The sequence below is a fragment of the Diachasmimorpha longicaudata genome, chromosome 2, assembly GCF_034640455.1.
Source record: "Diachasmimorpha longicaudata isolate KC_UGA_2023 chromosome 2, iyDiaLong2, whole genome shotgun sequence".
Lineage (NCBI taxonomy): Eukaryota > Metazoa > Arthropoda > Insecta > Hymenoptera > Braconidae > Diachasmimorpha > Diachasmimorpha longicaudata.
Genome location: NC_087226.1, coordinates 11547621 through 11569804, shown reverse-complemented (window position 1 = coordinate 11569804; position 22184 = coordinate 11547621). Strand labels below are relative to the sequence as shown.

The following is a 22184-nucleotide window of genomic DNA, read 5'->3' as shown; positions in this document are numbered from 1 at the left end:
TATTTATTTAAGAAGTTAATTCTCAACGTCAACATCCTCAACTCTGCCATAACGAACGAGTGCGTAAAGTCACCAATTATTAGTTTAATGCGTTGAGCTAGAAAATGGGCAAGCGTTCATTACGATAAAACTCAGAAGCGGGGGAGGTCATACATACATAGATTCGTGTATGTATACATAGGCCAGAGGGAAAGGTGCCTCGGTAGCAGTTATAGCCCTGTCTTTTCTTCCTTCTCTTTTAATTTTTTTTTCTATCATTTTCTAATAGAAAAATCCTGCTCTTTATCTCACCCCGACGTCTGTATACCCTTCATCGTTTGAGAGCTCGTACATACTCATAACTACATATATAAGACCGCATATATATATGTATTATATTTTTCTCTCATTGGGGAGTTTATGGACCGCCCTAGAAAGCCGTAAAACTGGTGGCGTTTCTCGTTAAACCCGATGATTTAGGTTCAATTGACATCGGCTTCATGTGATTCTAGATATCGTTGGCTTGTGCGGGAGAGGACTGAGATAAAAATATGTGCCGGTGGTTATTACAAAATTGGATACTCAGGTGGTAACCATCGTGGTATTAGAGTATTGAAGCGAGAGAATTATTACGCGGAAAAATATATATCAGGATTGAGAGAATAAATTTTCAACGAAGGGAGAGTATATGAGTTTAATGGTGACACATGGGATTTGGTTGTTATTTTTTTAGGGAAACTGATGATTATGGGGATGAGTGGAGGCTTGCTCTCATTAATTTTGGTTTTCCTTCAATTAATGGGTTCCTGTTGATTTAATATTCTCGTAAATTGGAGATTAACGGAACATATTCTCATGCATTTTTTTTTTACTTGTATTTTTTCTAGTAATTATTGAAGGGGTTCGAGTTGTTAATTAGTGAAGTTGATGTGTTAAATTAATTATGTATGAAGTAGAATAGTTGTGAGGAATTTTCAAGTTAATTGCAAAGGGTTAGATTTTAATTGATGTTTCGTTAATTTTGCAAATCGTGAATTTTGCTCGTGGGTCGTTAATTAGTGAAGTTCAATTTAGTTTGTTAAAAAGGAATTATCGACGAAGCTGGAAGTCCAAGAGGGATTCGGGAATTAAGCACCAAAGGGATTGAGTTTTATTTGAAGTTCAGCGAGTTTTTTTAATCCGCCGAGATTGGAAAGCGCTTAATTGCAGTCAGCTTAATGCGGGATTATGTTTGAAACAAGTAGATCTGGGGGAATATTTCACGCAAATGATTTTGAAAATATATCTCAAGTCAAGGAGCTTATCAAGGAATGTCAAGTTGAGACAATTCTACCTATTGACATTTTTCCGTAAACTCAATAAGTTAAAGAGGGCACAGAATGGTGCGCATTCCATTGGCATTATTCTGCAAATATCCCTGAAATGAGGTGAGTTTATCAGAAAATGTCAAGAGACATTTTTTGTGGGCCATAACAGTCTCTTGAGGAGACGTCTCTTGACATATCTAAGTACACCCAATAATCTCAAAATGTCACGTCCAGATAAATGTACGGCTTTTGCATCCATTATTTCGCAAATAGCTTCGAAACTGTAACAAGTGTTTGAAGAAGCTCCTCTTTTCAGAGACGAAGTCAATGGTGATGTATCTATTGATTCATTTTCCTAGATTGTCTCTCTAGAAAAATTCGCAAAAATTTTATCCGGAGTGTTGCGGACATTTTCTAGACCTACGTCTGTGACAAATCAGACTAAATGACAACCTCCATAACTTGATTAAACAATTACATCCGAATGGTTCAATAGAATCAATAAACAAAGCCGCAGTTTTCCTTAAGAGTTATGATTATCTTATTTAACAAATGGTGGTATTCAATGACTGAATTTTTTTTAATTCAAAATGTAAAAGTTCAAATCTGATTTTATTTCGTCGAATTTTCTCTGCATTTTGGTACCTCGCCATGATACTTCCAATTAAAAACCATCAAGCAACCAACTGAAAACTTTCTCCCCCTCTAATTATCAATCCACTCAGATTACACCGCACGGAAAGGATATAACATTATTTTTACTGTGGGAACGTAGTAATTTCTAATATGGGAAAATGAATGCCATACTCGCCACACCAGAAAATTTGTGGAATAGCTAGTGTTGAAAATCGGTCAGGTCTCAATGAATATTTCAGTATCTAAGGAAGATTTTGTGTCACCATTGAAAACTCTTCTTAACATTTTGACTCCTGGCGATGATCTTCCATGCCAAAAATTCCTTCAAAATAGTCCAATAAAATTTCCAAATTTTTCCGATATATATCTCGACCACTATATTCACCTAATAATTTTCCATTTTTGTCATCTCCATGTGTTTGACAACGACAAGAATAAAATTAAAAAATTAAAAAAATTCTACCTCATACAATGCTACATTTTCATGGAAGCTACACTCGAGAGAACTCTTTCCGTGATTGTTTTATCAGCTTCTCGGGACGTGTATCGTCACGGGCATTGCATCTGTGGGTACATGAGGGGGATGTCAGGGGGTGGGGGGAAAAACTAAGCAAGTTGAAAAAAGAATAAAAATGCTCTCCCGTCTCTCCTCTACGTCTCCTCTTTATCGTCTTTATCGTTTAACAAACTTCTTTTTTCTTCATTTTACACATTTACCTCTTTTTTTTTTTCTTCTCCACGTCCCACGAGACTGAGTTCGAGGTCTCAACCAGAATTGAACCAGTTGTCGATAACCCGTTTGCTTATTACTGAAATAAAAGGAGAAATAATAAATGAAAAAGAATTGGGAAAAAAAATAAATAAATAAATACCGGAAAGAGGAGTGAGGTGGCAGGGGGAAGGAGGAGGGGTGGCGGTGGGGAATTGTTAAGCAGATGAAATACAAAATTCGAGTTAAGCAGAGGGACCACAGATGCTGTACAGGCGATAATATTAACGCTTTATACGTGTCCTCTTTTCTCCACTCGCCAGTTCACTCCCTTTTTCCATCTCGGTATACTCTCGTTAACTCTTCATCGCCGTTGCCAGTTGGCAGCTGATTCCCAGTAGAAGGCTCTCTCACACCCATTCGTAAATCCGTCATTCGTATTCGTACGCTGGCTCTATGCCAAATCCAAATAAGGATTCACGATTAAGAAGGCTCTCTGCTCCGTTACAATCGTAATTATTACATTATAATGCGAGACACAAATCATGACTTGAAGTACTCTGATGAATTCCTGGATAAATATGATTTTTTATTGATTCTGAATAGGAAAAAACATGATAGCTTTTTTTATATATTTATATTGATTATTTCAAAGTCATGAAGAATGATAGAAAATTTATGGAATCTTGTTTCATTATTTGCTTAAAGAATGCAGAGTTGAAAAACATTTTTAGTGTTTCTTTTTTTATATCTTTGTGACTCGAGGAATAAATTAATAAATAGTGGGGTGACGTGAATGCAATGAGTCGACCCGGATAGGGAAGTTATTCTTGCCGATAATTATGAAATTATTATTAGGATGAAGGATTTCGAGGGAGGAGGGGGAGGAATTGTTGAGAGAAGTTTTTGTGGGTATTTTTTTTCTGTTGCAAGTGTGGTCTGTGCATTCTTTTTTTCCTCCGGTTATTCGTCTTCACGATAATGACATAATTAATATTTGTAGTTTGTATCAGAAACGATTATTGTTTGTTTTTTTATCCCAGGAACAATCACTTTTTTATCCCCTTCATTAGGGCAATATCACATGTTTCCAAATGAATAATGTAATAAAAGTTGGAGAATATTTTTAGTATGTGGATAGGACGTGATAACGCGGATATGATAATTCCGTCAATTAATTATTAAAGTATTCCACGATTGGGGGAGTTAAAAGAGAAAATGTCATTAGATAGTTTTCCTAATGATAACCTAGAATTTTACGACAATATGTCGACTCGTATTTGTCTGATAATTGATACAACTCGTGACAAAATGCATAACTACTCCAGTTTTAAATAAAAAATTGCTGAGAGAAATTTTAATCTTGAAAAATTGAAGAAAATTAGTGTTTTGAAGCATAAATAAATGATGGCAATGAATAATTAGGGTCAGTGGCTGTCAGAAATGAAATTTAAATAAATTTGCAGTGGAAAAAATATATATCTGCACATTCCCATGTGAAATGAGAGTATAAATTATTCTCCAGGAATATCCCACCAATTTTTCTGCATTCCTTGCAATCGTAATCGTTACCTTACCCTCCGAAATTAACCTCCACTTCGTGCAGCAATAAATTCCCGTCCAATTCTTCTTCGCCGGAAGAAAAATTAGATATTTTTTTCTCCCATACCCCAAAGACAAGTAAAAATGTCCCGAGTGTAATTTCCCTTAATTCTTTTTGGTCGTCAGTTAGCCCACACGACTCTGGAAAAAATAGAATTTCCTTGGAATTCGTATTTGGGTAACCAAGAATAGCATTTATTGCCTGAAATAACTCAGCGCAACGATTTGCTGGGTTCCACATTGGTGAGTTTCTGGGCTGAAGACTAAGGGTCTTTATTTCTCCCTTCGCGCAATTCATTCACGTTTTTTTTTTCCTTCTCTCGCCAGTTGATTTTATCGGTCGTCATCCCAAGTACTGGATGCGATTAGAGTTTTCCACGCGGGACAAATTTAATAACAATAGAACATTATATCGCTTGAAGCATGTATTTTTGGTCTTCTCGTTGTTAGTAATTCGTCTTTTATGATGCTGTAACTGTCAAGTTACGATGCCTTAAATCATGTAGTTTTAACACTCCTCCCCCGTCTTCATAAACAATATCTTTATGGTCTACCTTGTCAACTACCACTTCTCCATGCAGGGTAAATTCATGTCTGTCGGCGGATTAATGACGAGCTAATGATGCAGGAACCCTGCGGAGATGATTAGTCAAGGAACTTTTTGTCGCTCCGTTTGTAAAGCCTCTTCTCACGCACGCTGCGCGTGCCATAACGGCATTCACAACCGTAAAAAAAAAAATTGTAGGGAATATAAATGGAGAATTCACGTTTGGTCCATCGTGCGATTTCACATTCGCCGGAAAATTTGTCCTCCCCTTGAGCCGAAATAAACAAGGATTTCTTTTATTTAAAAGACTTTTAAATACAATACAGTATTACGATTAGATAAGACAGAGTAACTCAAAGTACATCACTCCTTCATTATTTAAATAGATCACAACGTTTTGGTGTAATTGCCTATTTGAACTCCTTCCAACATCATTTTCCTACAATGAATATGCAGCCCTCGATATAATGATGACAATATGGCAGGCCACAGAGCCTCGTACGAATAACCCAGTCCTCCTTTCCTCGCGTTATCTCACAAACACGAAAAAAAAACTAATCAAGAAGAATAATCAGAATGAATCGAGGGTCTCCCATCATCACCAATCGATTCTTATCGCAAATTACACCTGATAGCAGGCATTTTCTTTATCAAATTACTCACAAATTTATCATCCAACGATTGTTCATTTGGATTAATCAATTCTCTATTTTTTGTAAATTTTCAGCCTGTGAGCGAGTGGACATCTCTGAATGTGGTCGAGTGGATGTCAGCCCTTAATCTGTATCGATATGCCGATGTATTTAAATCCAAGGATATCAAAGGGGCCGATCTGCAGCACCTGGATCGGGAGAAGCTGATGGTGAGTGTCACATTCCCCTGACCAATGTTTTATTCATTCGATGATAGTGAAGTGGAGCTATCTTTGTGAGTAAAAACGTGACAAATTTTGAAATTTCATTCCACTTTATTTACTGAACTTTTCAAGAATATTCAATGAGTGAAGTGAAGGAACTGACATTTTCCCTTGAGTGCTGAATATTCAAGTGGAATTGTTCAAGACACGTTAATGTTCTTTTCACTTAATTTCACGGCATGATGTAACAATCTTCTGAAGACAATTTAATATTGATAGCCTTGACAAATTAGTAATTATTCCAATAAAAGTTTTAGAAGCCACTAAAATGGCTCTTTCAACTTATTCGTTAATCGGAATACCAAAGCGAATTAATTTCTTCATAAGCGAAAAACTCGACTTCATAAGGGGGCAGATTTTAAAATTTTTATATTAAATGGGGAGATTGTCATGGAGTCGCTGAAGATGAAATGGCAGCCAATAGAAGAAGAAATGAGAGACAATAAGTGCCAATGATGAAAATTCATCAAATAAGACAAAATCATTCGAAATGACTAGATACAGATAAAAAGGGCTCCCATGTGACCTCTCCCCTCTTTCTCATAGTCAAGAATTGCTAACAGTCTCAAAGAGTCGAGGTCGAACGATAAAAGCCCCCCCACCAAGTATCTACGTGAATCGTTATTAGCTCGAGTTTTATGAATGTGCCTGGCTCTCGCTCGAGCGATGCCTTTCCTACCGTTATTTTCTGCTACATTTTACAGCTCGTATCACTGGATATACACTGTTGCAAAGAGTATAAATACTTTGAGGATGACTTAGACGTAGTGATAAAGATGAAACTATTTCAGATATCGACGAAAAGTGTATTTTGACTTGTTTCTTTGTTGCTGAAATGGTTATTTTATTCAAGTGAAGCATGGACCTTGGGAAATATTGAGATTAAATCTGTTGTGTAGTTGCAAAGAATGGGAGGATAACTCTGCATAAATCGGTATTGGATTTGGAAAATATCATAATAAAAATGACGAGGGGAGATCTGTTCCGGAGGCGGAATTAAATGCAATACTTTTGCTCAGTCGATCCAAATTATTTCGTTAATCCATGATTAAGTCAGAACATTGACGATTATTTAGATTCTCATCAACTGAAATGCTACATTATTATTTATTCTGACAATTTATATTCCCTTCATTTAAACTTTTATCTATTTGTTGATCCCCCAGTAAAATTATTCTCTAAAATATCTCCACATACTTCATGAAACGAGTTAAAAAATGTTAAAACCTTGGAAAATGATTAAGGGAGTTCAGTCAATGATATCCTCACTTTATTTTCATCCACGTAAAACACCCCGATAATTTATAGTTCACGGAATATTTCACTGGTGTTGCTGCTCAGTATAGCACCGCTGATTTTCGTGGTAGTTGAAGTAGACTCGCGGTAGGCCGGGGGGGAGGGGGAGGGGTACAAAAATGGAAACGTGGAATATTCGTTGAAAAAAAGAGTGTGAAAAAACGATGCAAGGCGCCAAGGCTTTTTCATCAGCGTAAATCACGATTAACATACTAATCGACTCGTAAATTGTCCACGGTGATCTTGTGTCCTTCTTGTGTGTGGAAACGACATACTCCCACTCTAAGCCCAAGACCCACAGCAAAACTCCCTCTTTCACTTTAAACTCACCTCCTTCCGTTACCCACCCTCTTGGCCCCTCTCGCTCTTTTTTCCTCGCTTCACAGTTTCTTTTTCTTTTTTCGTGATTTTTTTTTGTGTTCTTTTATCTAGTCTGAGCGTCGTTCTTCTCTGCGTTCACCGTGACTTCGTTTTGGCTCACGATCTTTTGCCGGCAAGCGAATGTCACGTTTTGTTGGCCACGAGACCTCTCCCTCCTTAATGTGAAGCAGAGAGATGGAGAGAGAGAGAGAGAGAGAGTGAGAGGGCGAGGGAGAAAGGAGGGGGAGGGAGATAGAAGCCGCAATCTCGTCTCCCAATTCCCACCGGTTTCAAGATTACGCTTGGCTTTTACTATTATGTACCTTCCTATATTGAGGAAAAAATGCTTTCAGTTCAGGTTGTTTGATTCGAGTCAGTAGAAAAGTGGTAGAACTAAATAAGTTGGAATAAGGGAACTTTGCGATTAGTTTTTGGGGGGATATCGGAGGATCAGAGGAAGATGGGGGGATTTTCAGGGATTTGTTTTTTTTAGGTTGAAATTTTCGTAACGAAGAAAGGGGCTGCGAGATGTTCACGATTTACTTTCATTTACTCTTGACAGTAACTAGAATTTTACTTTTAAGGGGAATTGAGTTATTTTCTGGGATTGTAATTATCACCCTAATGAGGTGTTTGGGGAAAAAGCGTCATAAGGCATTTGGGAGGAGTGATGGAATTCTCCATGGTAAAGGTGAGATGCGATTTTATCCAGAAATCACTAGTTCACGAACTGATAACGCAATGATAGAAGAAAAATCTGGGTTAGATTACAGAAGTATCGGGATAGATAGAAACGAAAAATAAAGCTAAGGATATGATCCTTCTCTCTCACACCAAATTTTTTTCAACCCGAAAAATATTTGCAGATTTTTTTGTTTTTAATTCAACCTTACGATACCCACGGAGAAATAAAAGATGTGAGTTAAATGGTAATTCTGGGATATTCAATAAATATTGTATCTTGATAATTTTCATACCGACTAGTTATCAGCTGATGAAAAATCATTTTGGAATTGCGTCATGTTTTAATACCAATTTTATTGTAAAAGGAAACATGTTGGAAACATATCGGAAGATTCGGGTGATTTATTTAACACAGTGTTTAATCAAATGGATGAGAATGTGTCATCGGCATTGGAAAATGTCAAGTTGATATTCGAATGGTTTGAACAAACTGAGACATGCTCTGCAATCAATCGCATTAATTATTTTCTCTCTCATTTAGAATATGGGAATAAAGGATGAGTTTCATCAGAAGAATATCCTGGTGTGCATCGAGGAGCTGTGCCAGTCGTCAACATCACCAGCGTCTGAGGCATCAAAATCATCAGCATCACTATCGAGCATTGATACTAACAAAACCACTGATACTGCTGCGATACTCGGTAGTAGTAGTAATCAGCACAATTTAGTGTCACACAGTTTCAGTGTTTTGGAGAGATGTGACAAGTGCCACAAATATCTTCGGGGTCTCTTGCATCAAGGATTCTTATGCCACGGTGTGTTGCTTAATCAATTGAAATTGTCGGGTGGTATATGCCAGTCAAACATCTCCTTTTGACATGCAATTTTTTATTTTTCTTTATTTCATTCTTATTTTAGATTGCGGTTTGGTCGCCCACAGAACGTGCTCGGCAACGGGTTTACCCGCGGTCTGCGTACCATCCGACCCAGAGAGCCGAAACAATCGATTGAGTTCAGGTGAGCACGAAACATATTAATATAAAAAGATGGCTAGAAGTTTTTGTACAGATAATGTACAATTTTAAGATTGCAAAGAATTTCATCGCAGATCTCTTCTCACATATCCTTGATATTAATAGGATAAGATAAGAATATCAGAAGAGCAGAATGAAAAGGAATATATGACTCGACATTTGTATGTCTGAGTGTTATGTTTCACTCTCGTTCGCTTCGTAAATGTGTATGGAAACAGTAGGCTCAGGGACATTACCCAGGAGTTAATATCCTCTAAAATACGTACTCTCAGTTTTTTTGATTAACGAGTCAACTCTTTTTGATGCAAATATAAAAAATCAATAGCAAATTGTCGGTCTAAAGGCAAAAACATTAAACCAAAAATATTTCGGAGCATTTTCGATCAAATCTTTGATATTTATATATTTTTCTATTTGCAATTTTTTCGGTCTTTATAATTTTTTACACACGTTAAGACAACACTTAGGTTTACTCAATTCCCGAATGTTCTAACGTATTCAAACGCTGTATCCCAATGGATTCTGGAAGGGAAGGATTTACATTTACCCCAACATGAAAAAATACATATGTCAATTTTGTGGTTCTGTCGCAGTAGGACAATGCGATGATTATAGCCACCGTTGCCATTATTCACACTTGCTCGAGGTTAACCACGACAGATATTAAGTGTAATGCTCACGTTTTATCGAGATAAAACCGCGAGTTTGGAAGTATCATTGTGTTAAACCACAGAGAGATGTAAAATTTTCAGCGTACAGATACATTCAGTTGAATTTATCAAACAGTACGAAATTCAATTATATTCCAAAGCTCAGAGTTTTAATAGAATTGTTACCCATAAGTTCATCGCCCTAAAAAAATTATCATTATGCAATTGGTGAAGAAAAAGAATTTACGAGTATACCATCATTAAAACTAGTACGACAAAAAGATAACTGTTAAAATGTTTGTAAATTATTCTGAAAATGCTCATAAAATTTGTGATTTATGAGCGATGGCATGAAAATATCTACAGGAAAGATTTTCTTGAATTTTTTATGAACCTAGTAAATCTCAAGTCATTTGCGATCTATTCTGCTATTTTTTTTTCTCATGAGAAAATTAATTTCCAGTATTTCGTTAATATCTCGAAAACTAGTAGTTATATCGAAAAATGCCAGAAGGCGTTGTGCATTCTCTATGAAAAATTTCCAACAAAAAATATTTCGTTAAATCTTCTCTCAATCCAATGCGTTCAAAATTATTCATTAAATAATTTTCAATACCTCATCTTCCATGATGAGAAATTGATTGCCAACATCGATACGTGAAGTCTTTACCATAAAAAAATCGCCAAGTTCATCTGCATTCAGTGAAACCGTCCAATCGAGGTTTGATTATAGATCTGTCATAGTCAATTTTGTACGTGAGATATTTCAAGGACATTTCAAACAATAAACTTAAATATGCAGATCCGAGCTATAAAATAATCGATTGTCTCATAAGTGTTGCTCATGTCGGAAGTTACTCGATTGTGCACATTTAGACACAACAAATATACGTGTTCTATGGCAACTGTGCAATAATACAGCTCACTTGTGAATCCATGGGCGCATGCCATAATGGTATCACAAAACATTGCACGTGGTATACATTGGGAATGACCGAGAGTGCGCATTTTGCCGGTTAATTCATACGAGTGGCGCCAGTGCCCACAGACACAAATGCTGTGGCCATTACTTTAGTCTCCGGTTCATCACCTCCATTTATCGCCCTTTACTTTCCCTCTCCCTTCAACCCCCTAGCGCTCATCTACTTCTGTCTTCTCCCCGTCTACTCCATTTAGTCTCGTAATTTAATTTGCAAATGATTGTCAAGACCAGACTGTCTTCATCTAGTCAGCTTAAATCGTCGTATCAAGTGGAGGAGAAAATGTTGGAGAAGTTAGTGGATTGAAATTATTTTTAGGTATTCGTTTTTATTGGGTGATTCTTATGATTGATAGATGGATCTGGGGGAAATTAATGAGACAACTTCGTGAGGATCAGTTACTCTGGGAACAGTGGTTTTGCAGGGAAACTTCAGTTCACATTTTTATCGAGCAGTTTATGGGCTATAAAAAGCAGTTTTTTGAATTTTTCAATAAAATACTCACAGAGGAACAAAATTAGGTTTTAACGGTCGATAGAGTTTCTAAATTCGAGTTACAAATGTCGAAATCAAAGGTTTTTAAAATGGATTTTTAATTACATAATCCCCAATTTTACGAATTCAGATCCCACACTTCAGTGATATAAATCGGTAAAATTGAAGTATTCTGAATAAAAATGAAGACTGATGGAAATCCAGATTTTCTGCAAATCGTTTTATAAATATTTCTAGAGCTCGAGAAGTTACTGGATCGACGGTATTAGATAGTTTCTAATAGATTGTTTTTCTATTGGGTGATTGTTATAATGGATGGATAAATCTAGGAGAGATGAATGAGACAACTTTATGGGGATTATGTACCCTGGGAGTAGTAATATTGGAGGAAAACTTCAGTGAACCTCTCTTGCAGAGATCTTTATGGGCCATAAAAAAAGGTCTTCTGGGATTCTTCGATAAATCCACTAGTTTCATAAATATTTACATCGAAAAAAAAATTAGTTTTTTTACCTATGGCATTTTTAAATTCAATGAGTGAGAAAGCCTATAATTATGTTGTGTAAAGAATCTGCGAAATTACTGGACGGGAATAATGTGCCGAAAATAATAGTTTGAACAAATAATTCGAGGGCCTTTTTTGTAGAGAATTTCATGAGCTGTGAAAAATCATTACTGCATATTCGCAAATGAATGCATTAATTTTCAAGATATTTGCAGAAAATCGGATCTTCATACAAATCTTATCTACAATAATTGGTTATATTTCCTCGTGCATTTGTTGGAAGGCAATAATCTTTTTCTTCATCAGACCACGACTGGAATAATTATTGACTCCGTTCAAATTGGTGAGATTAGTAATCCACGTGGATAACTAATGAACATTACCATTAATCAAGTCGAGATCGCTCAAAACAGGTTGCGTCCATTCATTGGCCTCTAATTGTCACGTTAAACAGAAAATGGAGAATGTACAGAGCAGAATAACGAGGACTATTGTGAGTCACTTTGTTGAAAATTCAAATTAGTAAACCACCTGATAATGATAAGTATTATTCTCATTCCCTCGTGATATGATTGTTGGAAATTATAATCATTCATCAATTACCCTAGATAAAAAGTTATTATGAATGAAAACTGTGCAGATTATATTTTTATGTATAACACAGGATTTTTTAGTGAATTTTTTTTGCACTAAAAAAGTTGTGTATATGTTCATTTTCCGATTTGCATGATTGATATTAGTGAATCCACGTGGAATCAACACATCAGAGTCATTTGTGTGACTTAATCACGCCATTGACATTACGACAGAGTCTCTTGATTCATAGGTAATTGAATAATTGTGATGGGAGATGAAGAAATTAACTGCAGAATTTAGCAGTCAAGCGTAGAAATATGGGCAATTGTCTCGATGATGAGTGATTTATGAGAAAATCTTGGAAGGTATTCCATGTCGGATATATTGTTAGCTAACAGAATGGTCTTTGCTAGTCTTGTTCAGAGTCACCCGTGATAAAAACGACAGGAAAAAGGAAGACAAAGATTGGAAATTTTTTTATCTCGCATACAGTCCATAAAAAGGTCTTGCACAATATACACCATTACATCCAAATTTGGACGTCTTCACTCGTCCACATTCATTGCGTCCTACAACTTTACTACGAATTATCAAGACTACATGTTCCCAGTATTCAAGTACTTATTTTTTTTTGAAATTCACACTCGGCAAATATTGCAGCCAAGTGCGCATAATTCCGAAGGGGGCGCGTGGGCGTTCGAGTTGTAGAAATTAATTCATATTTTTTTTTTCTTCTTCATTTTATGCCTCTTTTACGCCGCTGTAAATGGATACTCATATCAAGAGTAGAGTTCATTGTATGAGTCGTGTAATTCATGCTAACTAACAATTGTGACCGTTGTCGAGTGCCCGACACACAGATATCTCTCGTTTTCCTTTTTTATTACTTGAGTACAGTCTTTTTTCTGTTCCTAAATCCCCGGAGGAAGGACATCAGAAAAGTCTGCTTAATGCCATCTTTATCCCTAGTGTTATATGCTATATGGAGATTGGGGTCACATGATTCAATAGTATTTTCATTCATAATTTGTGAGAAGTGGCGATGAGTATTTGACTTGGTTTGAAGATTATTCCGTAGATATCTCTTGATGTAAGATATTTTATTTAATTTTTAACGGAACTCGTCGCGAGAAGCTTGCGGCTGGGCGCCGCCAGAAGGTCATCAGTTTGGAATTTCCATATTATGTACAATATTTTAAGAGGAAATAACGTAATGAAGAGCGGAAGAACGAATATTAAGATAATTCATAGTATGGAATGGTTGAAGAGGAGAAATGGAAAATGTTTACCAGAATCATGAATGAGATGTACGATATTTCTTGTAAAATGTTAGGATATCTTTTTTGCATGACATTTCGTAGACTAATTTCTTTGACATTCTCTGATTGACCTGCCATTCTCTGACATATTTGCAAAAATTGTCCATTTGGGAGCTGTTTCCAAATGACATTCAAGATATCAAGATATTCGCAAGTTGATTAGAAGATCATTGAGACTTCGCCTCGTATTTCATAGATCACGAAAGAAAAAACATTTAAATTCAAAAGTGTTATGTTCTTAAGATATTCTCAATTTCAGTTTTTATTTATTGCCTGCTATAAATCAATTGACCTGACAGTAATGATTATTCATCACTATTATGTGCCTGTTTTATTTTTCCTGAGCTTCTTGAGGAGCTCCTCAGTAATAAGATGATCAAAAAAATGTAATGATGATCCTCTCTGTTTAGTTTTTGGCCTCGCCTTGTGTTCACAATTCGATGCAGCGTCACGTAAAGCACCGGCCCTCGTCGAGAGATGCACTTTGGCTCTCGAGGAGCGTGCAATGATTGACGGAACACTCGATCTCTACAAAGTATATCACAACAGTTCACCCAACGACCAGATTATTGCATTACGACAAGCGCTCAATCAAGGTACGTAAATGAATATAAATGAAATAATGAAAATAAAGAAAAACATAAAAGATGCTTTTCATTTACTGACATATTGTGTTTGCATTAATATGATAAATTCACTTCTTCTGTTGCATTAAGATGTCTACAACACGGATTTGAGCTCGTACAACCCCTATTGTATTGCGAGCGTATTGAAAAAGTTTTTACGAGAATTGCCGGATCCTATTATTCCTGTACAATGGTACGACAGATTCTTAGATGCTGCAGGTAAATAATTCCATTAAATGGTAAAACTTGTTTCATAACATTTTATTAATGCTCATGAACCTGTAGGTAAATTCAATAAGTTGGTAATCCATTTGTGAGGAAACAATTCCAAGGGAGTTTCAACTTTTATCAAATTTGTTTCAGTGCTTAAAGTGCATTTATTGGAATGTACTTAATGAATTTATTAGTATAATAAACTTTGGTTAGAAAATAGAAATTTTGCAAGCTTGAATTGAATTCCCGCAAATGGCCAGCCCTTTGTTTCTCCCATAAACTTAATCTAATTACAGTAAATTCATAATCACACTGATAATCGACTCTTTCAGGTTCGAGAAGCGATGAACAATGTGCCAAGAAACTAAATCAATTGGCGGCAGAGCTCCCGGAACACCATAAGAGTACATTGTACTATCTAATGTCCCACTTCTGTCGCGTTTGTCAAATACAACACACCCGGGGTTTTACGGAACCACCAACAATCCTCGTTCAAGTGCTTTGTCACATAATCCTCAGACCCCCTTGGGAGCGTATCATGTGAGTATATCGATTCATCTACCTCCCCCAACCCTGCATCTCCTAATATATCAATTTATCAATTAATGGCTTAACCATTACAATCGAAGTTCTCAAATGCATTCTCCCTATAAACACTTCTATTACCAATTACAGTCAAGTTGTATACAACACCGAGGTCCACATACGTATAATGGAACTGTTGTTATTACACGGTGATTGGGGTGAGAGATTGCCAGAATTTGCCAGTGCGCCTCAATTGCCTCCACGCAAGGTATCACGTCCTCAATATCCCATTGAGACATTCTCTATGCGGGATGAGGATGCAATACTCTGCGATCGACAAATGAGTGCAGAGAGCAAGGAACATCAAGCACACAGGCCACGCTCTCTCTCGGAAGCAGAATGGTACTGGGGCGACATAACCCGTGACGAAGTTAACGAGATGATGGTAGATTCTCCAGACGGTACGTTCCTGGTGCGTAATGCGTCTTCCAAAGGAGGGGAGTACACCCTGACCCTCCGCAAAGGTGGCACTAATAAGCTCATCAAGATTTGCCACCGGGGTGGAAAATATGGTTTTTCCGAGCCCTTTAATTTCCACTCGGTAATCGAGCTCGTGGACCACTACCGCAATTGTTCCCTAGCTCAGTACAACGCAACACTGGATATTAAACTCCTGCATCCAGTATCGAGATCTCAGCAGGACGAGGAAATAGCCTCGACGACCAACGACATGCCCAACGTGCTTGCAAAATTCATTGAATTGGACAAAGAGATGTACAGTCATATGAAACAGTATCAAGAGTGTTCGGAGTTGTATAACAGAACGGCCTACGAGGTGCAATTGAAGCGTCAGGCATTGGACGCCTTCTGCGAAGCAATAAAAATGTTCGAGGATCAGATGAAACTCCAGGACAAATTCCAAAAGGAGGCACAGCCTCATGAGAAGTGCACGCTGACTGATAATGCTGAACTATTGAGGAGTCGTTTGAAATCGTTGGAGGAGAGCAAGGAACAACTGGACGACAGCTTGAGACAACAGATTGCGTACAACAGGACGCTTGAGCGTGAAATGTACAAACTCAAGCCTGACATGGTGCAATTGATGAGACAGAGGGACAGGCATTTGGTGTGGCTGAGAAAGCATGGCGTACAGCAAACCAAGATCAATCAGATCACGTTGAATCATTCTTACTCTAATCCACTCGGTGCTGAACTTGTATTGAATGACTTTCAGGAGTTTGATTTGGATGTGCATGCCGATGAGAGAACGTGGTCCTATTTGGAGGGAACTAGGGACGATGCTGATAGGGTTCTCGCTAACAAACCCGATGGCACGTTTTTGGTCAGAAAGTCTAGGACTGGACAGTATGCCCTGTCGATTATGTGAGTTCACTTTCATTTTTTCGTCTTTAGATAAGAAAATTTGGGGCAATGCAAATTTAAATTTAGAATTTTATAGGATTTCATTAATGAATCGCAGTTATGATATAAATCAATGAAATTGCTTTTATGAAATCAATGGAATTGAAATTAACCCATTAGCCTGACGAGTAAGACTCTTGCTCGTCAGGCTATTCGATAAATTTCAAAAAAATTGAAGCTTGATTTTTTTTGTTCTTTTAATATGAGAATATCTAACAGTCATCGGTAGAGATAAATTTCATCGCTGTCTCGCCTCAAATTGAACAATTCAGACTCTAATCACACGAATGTACTAATAGTAACATTTTAACTGAAATGGATAAAAAATATGCAATAAAATAGAAAGTATGCAACTGTTAATGCCATTCGTTGATTACCCATAAACTCTGTTAGTAATTGGGAAGCTTCGTTAACAGTAATTAAATCTGTCTATAAATCTGCCTCTTCAGTAGTGGATGTCACTTTCTCATCATCCTTTTACATTTTCAGGTGTAATGGAACCGTTAATCATTGCATAATCTACGCAACTGAGCGCGGTTATGGTTTCGCTGATCCATACAACATCTACGAAAACCTGAAGCAGCTAGTCCTTCATTACGCTCAGAATTCCCTTGAGGAGCACAACGAAAGTCTAAACACAACTCTCACGTACCCAGCATTTGCATCACCGACAGATCTCGCCCGTCTCCAGGCTCAGGAGCGGCTAATTATGACACAAACTCAAAATCAAATGGCATTGGTGGCTGCTAGTATGCGTCAGGGTGGTTGAAATCTACAGCATTCAATTGTAATGTCAAAAGAGTGCTCATTTGGATAAAAAATAATTGACATCGAGTCACCTCATGACTCCTATGGAGAAGAAAATAGGTGAAGAAAATGAATCCATAGAAATGGTAAAGTACCGCCAACCATATAACAATAATAATCTATAATCCGTGAGTCTTGTCGCTTCAAGCCAGTTTCTGTCCTTCCGATGAAAACTAAAAAAAACACCAATTCCCATTACCACGTAAGCTAAAAAGCCCCATTTCTAAGGGGAATAATCACTGTCAAAAATCAATTCTCATGAAAACCTGACAAATAATCCTGTAGGGATTATAAATCATACTCACAAGTGCGAAACAATTGATAGAAAGACGTAGCGTAATCGATAAATAAAATATTCACTTCATAAGAATCAACGAAAAAAAACTTGGAAAATTTGACTTGAGAAATTTCGACAGATGATATCTCAATAGAATAAGTTGTATGGAAAATTGAATTCTGTTAACTTTCGCATTATGAAACATGTTCTTTTGAATGTTTCTATTGGGAAAGCGCGCAGTACGCTTGCGCGATTATTCAATAAAATGGGTAAAAAGTAATAACAGTTCAACAGAAATTCAAAACAATCTATCACTGCAATTCTTCAATTAAATTATTTCGCTCGTGCATCGTCATTCCTCTGTTGACTTTATTCTCCATCGTAACAACGAATATGTTCTTTGTTCGACGTTTTAAAAAACTTAGAACAAGAAACTAAGGAAAGAAATAATCACAAATTAATGAATTGCCAAGAAAGGAGGGTAATTTTTACGTAATTTATAAGTGCTGTGCCAGTCCCTTAAGGTGCGTCAATTTATTTTCGAAGTAAGGAGAAGTCGGTTTATACATATATTATTTCTCCCATCTTTTTAAACAACTTTTTTTCTAGAAATAACTATCTGTGATTTCAGATCAATAAGACGAATGATGGGTGTTTTATTTTGAATAATTGTTGTTTCTTATATAATTCCGTTTCTTTTCAATTGTCCCCCAACTTCTAAAGAAGAAAGATTTCCTATGCGCCCATTCGATTTTTTAAAAAATTTGTACTGGTCCTTGTGTTGAGCACAAGGCAATAGTCCCTTCGTATGATGAAATATAATTAATCGCGAATAATGTCAAAAGGTTAGAGAGAAATAGAATATAAAAATCATGGAGAAACGTGAATAATTTTCTTTTATATGATTTTCAAATTGAAATAATTCAAGAGTGTTGATGAGGTGACGTATGTACTATCTTTTTTAAATAAATGTAATTAATTGCGATAAATGTAAAATTAGTGTGAGAGATGAAATATGAATTTATTAATGATGATTAAAGTATGCCGGTTTTTTTAAGTAAATGCACGTTAAATTGCTCTCTACTTGTCATCAACGAGTATTCAAGAAAATATTGTGTTGTGGGCGATGAAGTGACGTTTATTACCTTCAAGGCGTCGTTTTTATCATGCTATTTACATACTTGTAGACGTATGAGTGTAGGAGGTATATTCGGCCCATACCACCCACCCCCACCCCTTTTTTTCCACACGATAATGTTGACGATAAATCCGTTGTTATTGTTTTTGCAAAATCATTATTTAGAGAGTGTTAACGATCAATTACTCTCGTTTTGGAACGATGAATTGTGGAAAAGAGATCTCAAATATTGTAATTAACGAGGAGCATTATTGACTTTATCAGCATTTAAAAGATTATATGCAATAAACCAGCAGTGAAGTGGGGAAACGTCTCGTTAAAATGGATTTAACTCGATAGTTGATGATTTTAGGAGAAAATTACAAGATATTTATTGTAGATTTTTCCAATCTTCTTGTGAATGTCGAATCACGTTAGTTATGTTTTTCCACTTCACTCCCAAGATGCTGTATCGATTAAAAATTTGAAAAGCAGTACAGCTTTTCTTCAACTATCCGAATAATTTGAGAAATTTTGGGTTTACATGGCGGTCACAAGTGTAAATTCCAAAAGTGTATCGAATTAATATCGGTAATTAATGTCTAATATTATTTGCAAATGCACTCGTTCATTGCATTACCAAAGTTGTGAGAAATGGATACAAGATTGTTCAAGAATTGTGGGTACGTGTAAATGAATTTTTTATATGATGAATGAACGAGAGTAAATGACTCGAGTTGATGAAAGTGAAACAATTAAAACAATGAACAAGGATTTATCGATTCAGTGGAACGACGAGGGTTGAAACAAATGAAGATGACGATAGAGATTGACGTGCTAAATTCTATTATGTACTAAGAAGAACGAAAATGATAACTAATGCAAAAAACTGCTTTGAATTTTTGTAAATTTGTGTATAATTCATTAGACGTAACGCTTTTTTTTATAAGTGTAAAACCGAGTGGAAAATGAAGTTGATAAGCCCTATTTGAACAAAGTGAAAATTGTTTATATTGAATAGAAATTTAAGAGGAGTCTAAGAAATTGTGGGCAATATTTTTTTGTATTAAAGAAAAAATGATGAAAGGGATAATAATAATTTGTACGATGAATTCAGCTCTGGAGGGCTGATGTCAAGTGGGTCAGGGCTCGGTGACAATGCGAGGGCACTCGAGCGCGTCTGACTTGTGTTAGAGCCTCTGAATGCATGCGAGTCTCTTGAAGGTGCTCCTGTGATAATTAAAAAAAAAGAAAAAAAAGTGAGGAAGAAATAATAAAAAAGAAAAACTTGACTCAAGTGATTGAAGTAATTTTTTAAAATGAGACAAGATGAGTGAGAGGTGGAGATTGTGTGATTTTTTAAAAATTCGTTTAATTAATATCGATTGTATTACGAGAATATTCAATTATCTTCATTGTATCCAAGTACTGGCGATCAAATGATCTCAATTTTATCATGTCGTTTAAAGAAGATGAGTGACTAAGTGAAGTTGGCCTTAATGAACGGAATGGACATTTTTATAATTTTTATCAATTACATTTTTAATATTCATCTTTTAGTTTTTTTTTCGAAAGATGGGTAATCAGTGGAACATACGATCATGATCATGTCTAACCTCGTCGTTTCACTGTGAATACAAGGAAATTATTAGGTACATATATATTCACTCAATAATTGTATAGAAAAAAAATATGAGAGAAAAGAAAAGTGAAAAAAGTTCTATATATACATACATATACACATATATTTGCATAATATCTACATTTTTAATTACTTTCGAATGAACCTTAGGAGGCTGTGGTATTTGCTATCAGATTCTGCCGTTTTTGCTGTTTTTTATTGTGTCAAATTTCGATGGTGGTAATATAAATATTCCTATCTTTTGTTTTTGTTGAAAATCGACCCATCTTCATAATTATTCAATTTAGAGAAATGTTAGTAACGAAATTAGTTATTGCTAAAAAAAATCTACAGAAAATTTCTATATTTCTTCCGAAATTAACTTTCGAGATATTTTGACAGTAGATGAGATAGGGTCTATTTATATTTTGTCACATCATCACTGAATTGGATTTTTTTTGCACTGATGGTGAGTATTGCAGCCTCGGACCATTATTTGTAATCGATGTACATACCTGGATATTTCGATTTCATTGACCAATTGTTTGAAGCTACGAGAAATTTCTGGACAGGCAACGCTTCTTCTCTCCTCACTTTATGTCGTGTTTTCGTTATCCAGATAACCAGTGGATTGTTTCTATATATTTCAGGAGTTATCGGGAGGATAAAAAAATTTCAAAAATCCTTCTCGATCTGTTCTTTAAAATTATCTGCTATTTTTTGTTCTGAACCCATGAGCTTCAGAGGCATTTACTACAGAATTCGGAGATTACCTCGCAAATGTCGTCATGAATAGCTACACCGTTATAGGGCGATGTTGAGAGAATTTCTCTGCAGGAAATTTAATTATCCTGGAGAAATGTCAACATTGAACATTTGTCTACATCTACTTGTTCTCGAGATATTTGCGAAGTAACTTGAATTACAATGTGGAATCATCTCGAGCTTCGTTTCAGTATTTTTTTTTCGTTTCCTTTTTATTGGATAGTCATATCTGTTTAAGAGACGAAAAATTTATGATACACTAATTATCTGCAAAACAAGTCGTTACACATGATCTCAAATCAGATTTTCATTCAGTCGAAGAAAGATTCGCAGTTTATTTTGCAAATACCTATCCAATTGGCAGCGGTGGAAAAAATCGTCGAGTGATGTTATTAAAGGAAACATGATGGTCTCCTAAAAAAGTCTTAATATGAAATTCTGCATACACTAGGGGCTAGTATCGAAGACATTTGCGAAATAATCTGCATGAAAATTTTCAGTTCATTTCCTGTTTCCTTTTCGTCGGTTCTCTCCCATTTTAATCCCTTTGAAATGGTTTTTCCTTGAAATTTGCCTGGACAATCTCTGGTAGGCCCTCACACTACGTTGGATTATTCACCAAAGGGATATTCACCCAATCCACATATTTGTCATTCTATTTCTCCACGTATTCTATCGACATCACACACATACAAAAAACTGATTTACCCGATGAACGATTCATTTTTGTCCGTTACCCGTTCCGGCAGGTTCGGTACAAAATCTGCCAAAAAAACCTCAATAAAAAAATCCCTGGAGATTTTTTTTACCCCAGTGACGAAAGGGGAGATTGAACAAAAGCATAAAAAACTGAATATTATTCGGTACGAGTCGTCTGCCCGCGGCTACGAATGTAAATACCACTAAATCTCCTCTTTCCACCATTTTTTTTTCCCATTAAAATTTATGACGATGATCAACACGTTTATTTTATCTAGGCGTAAAATCGTGTGTGTCACGACTGATGGAAAATTCGTAGGGGATAAAAAAAATAGACATGTCACCTCATAATTTGTATATTCAACAGCAGTTGTAAAAAGGGGGGCCGAAGCCATTGCTCGTTGGCCCATAGATTTTCTCGATCCGATAATAATTATCGCGATAAATTTTCCAGTATTGATATTTTGGTGCCGATGTGGCATCGAGAGAGAATAAATCGGCGATAAAAAATTTCTCG

At 36.2% G+C, this 22184-nt stretch overlaps 1 protein-coding gene across 4 annotated transcripts in view; it reads left to right on the top strand.

Moving 5' to 3' along the window:
* The window catches only part of LOC135172035 (phosphatidylinositol 3-kinase regulatory subunit alpha), a 51127-nt gene extending 30787 nt beyond the window's left edge, over positions 1-20340 (top strand). For all 4 annotated transcript variants that reach the window (XM_064138410.1, XM_064138417.1, XM_064138425.1 and 1 more), the window contains 8 exons: positions 5508-5642; positions 8578-8851; positions 8955-9053; positions 14006-14191; positions 14312-14440; positions 14767-14974; positions 15110-16342; positions 16871-20340. In XM_064138410.1, coding sequence (XP_063994480.1) covers positions 5508-5642; positions 8578-8851; positions 8955-9053; positions 14006-14191; positions 14312-14440; positions 14767-14974; positions 15110-16342; positions 16871-17150 — 2544 coding nt within the window. In that variant the 3' untranslated portion in view covers positions 17151-20340. The remainder of the gene's footprint in view (positions 1-5507; positions 5643-8577; positions 8852-8954; positions 9054-14005; positions 14192-14311; positions 14441-14766; positions 14975-15109; positions 16343-16870) is intronic.
* The last annotated feature ends 1844 nt before the right edge of the window (positions 20341-22184 follow it).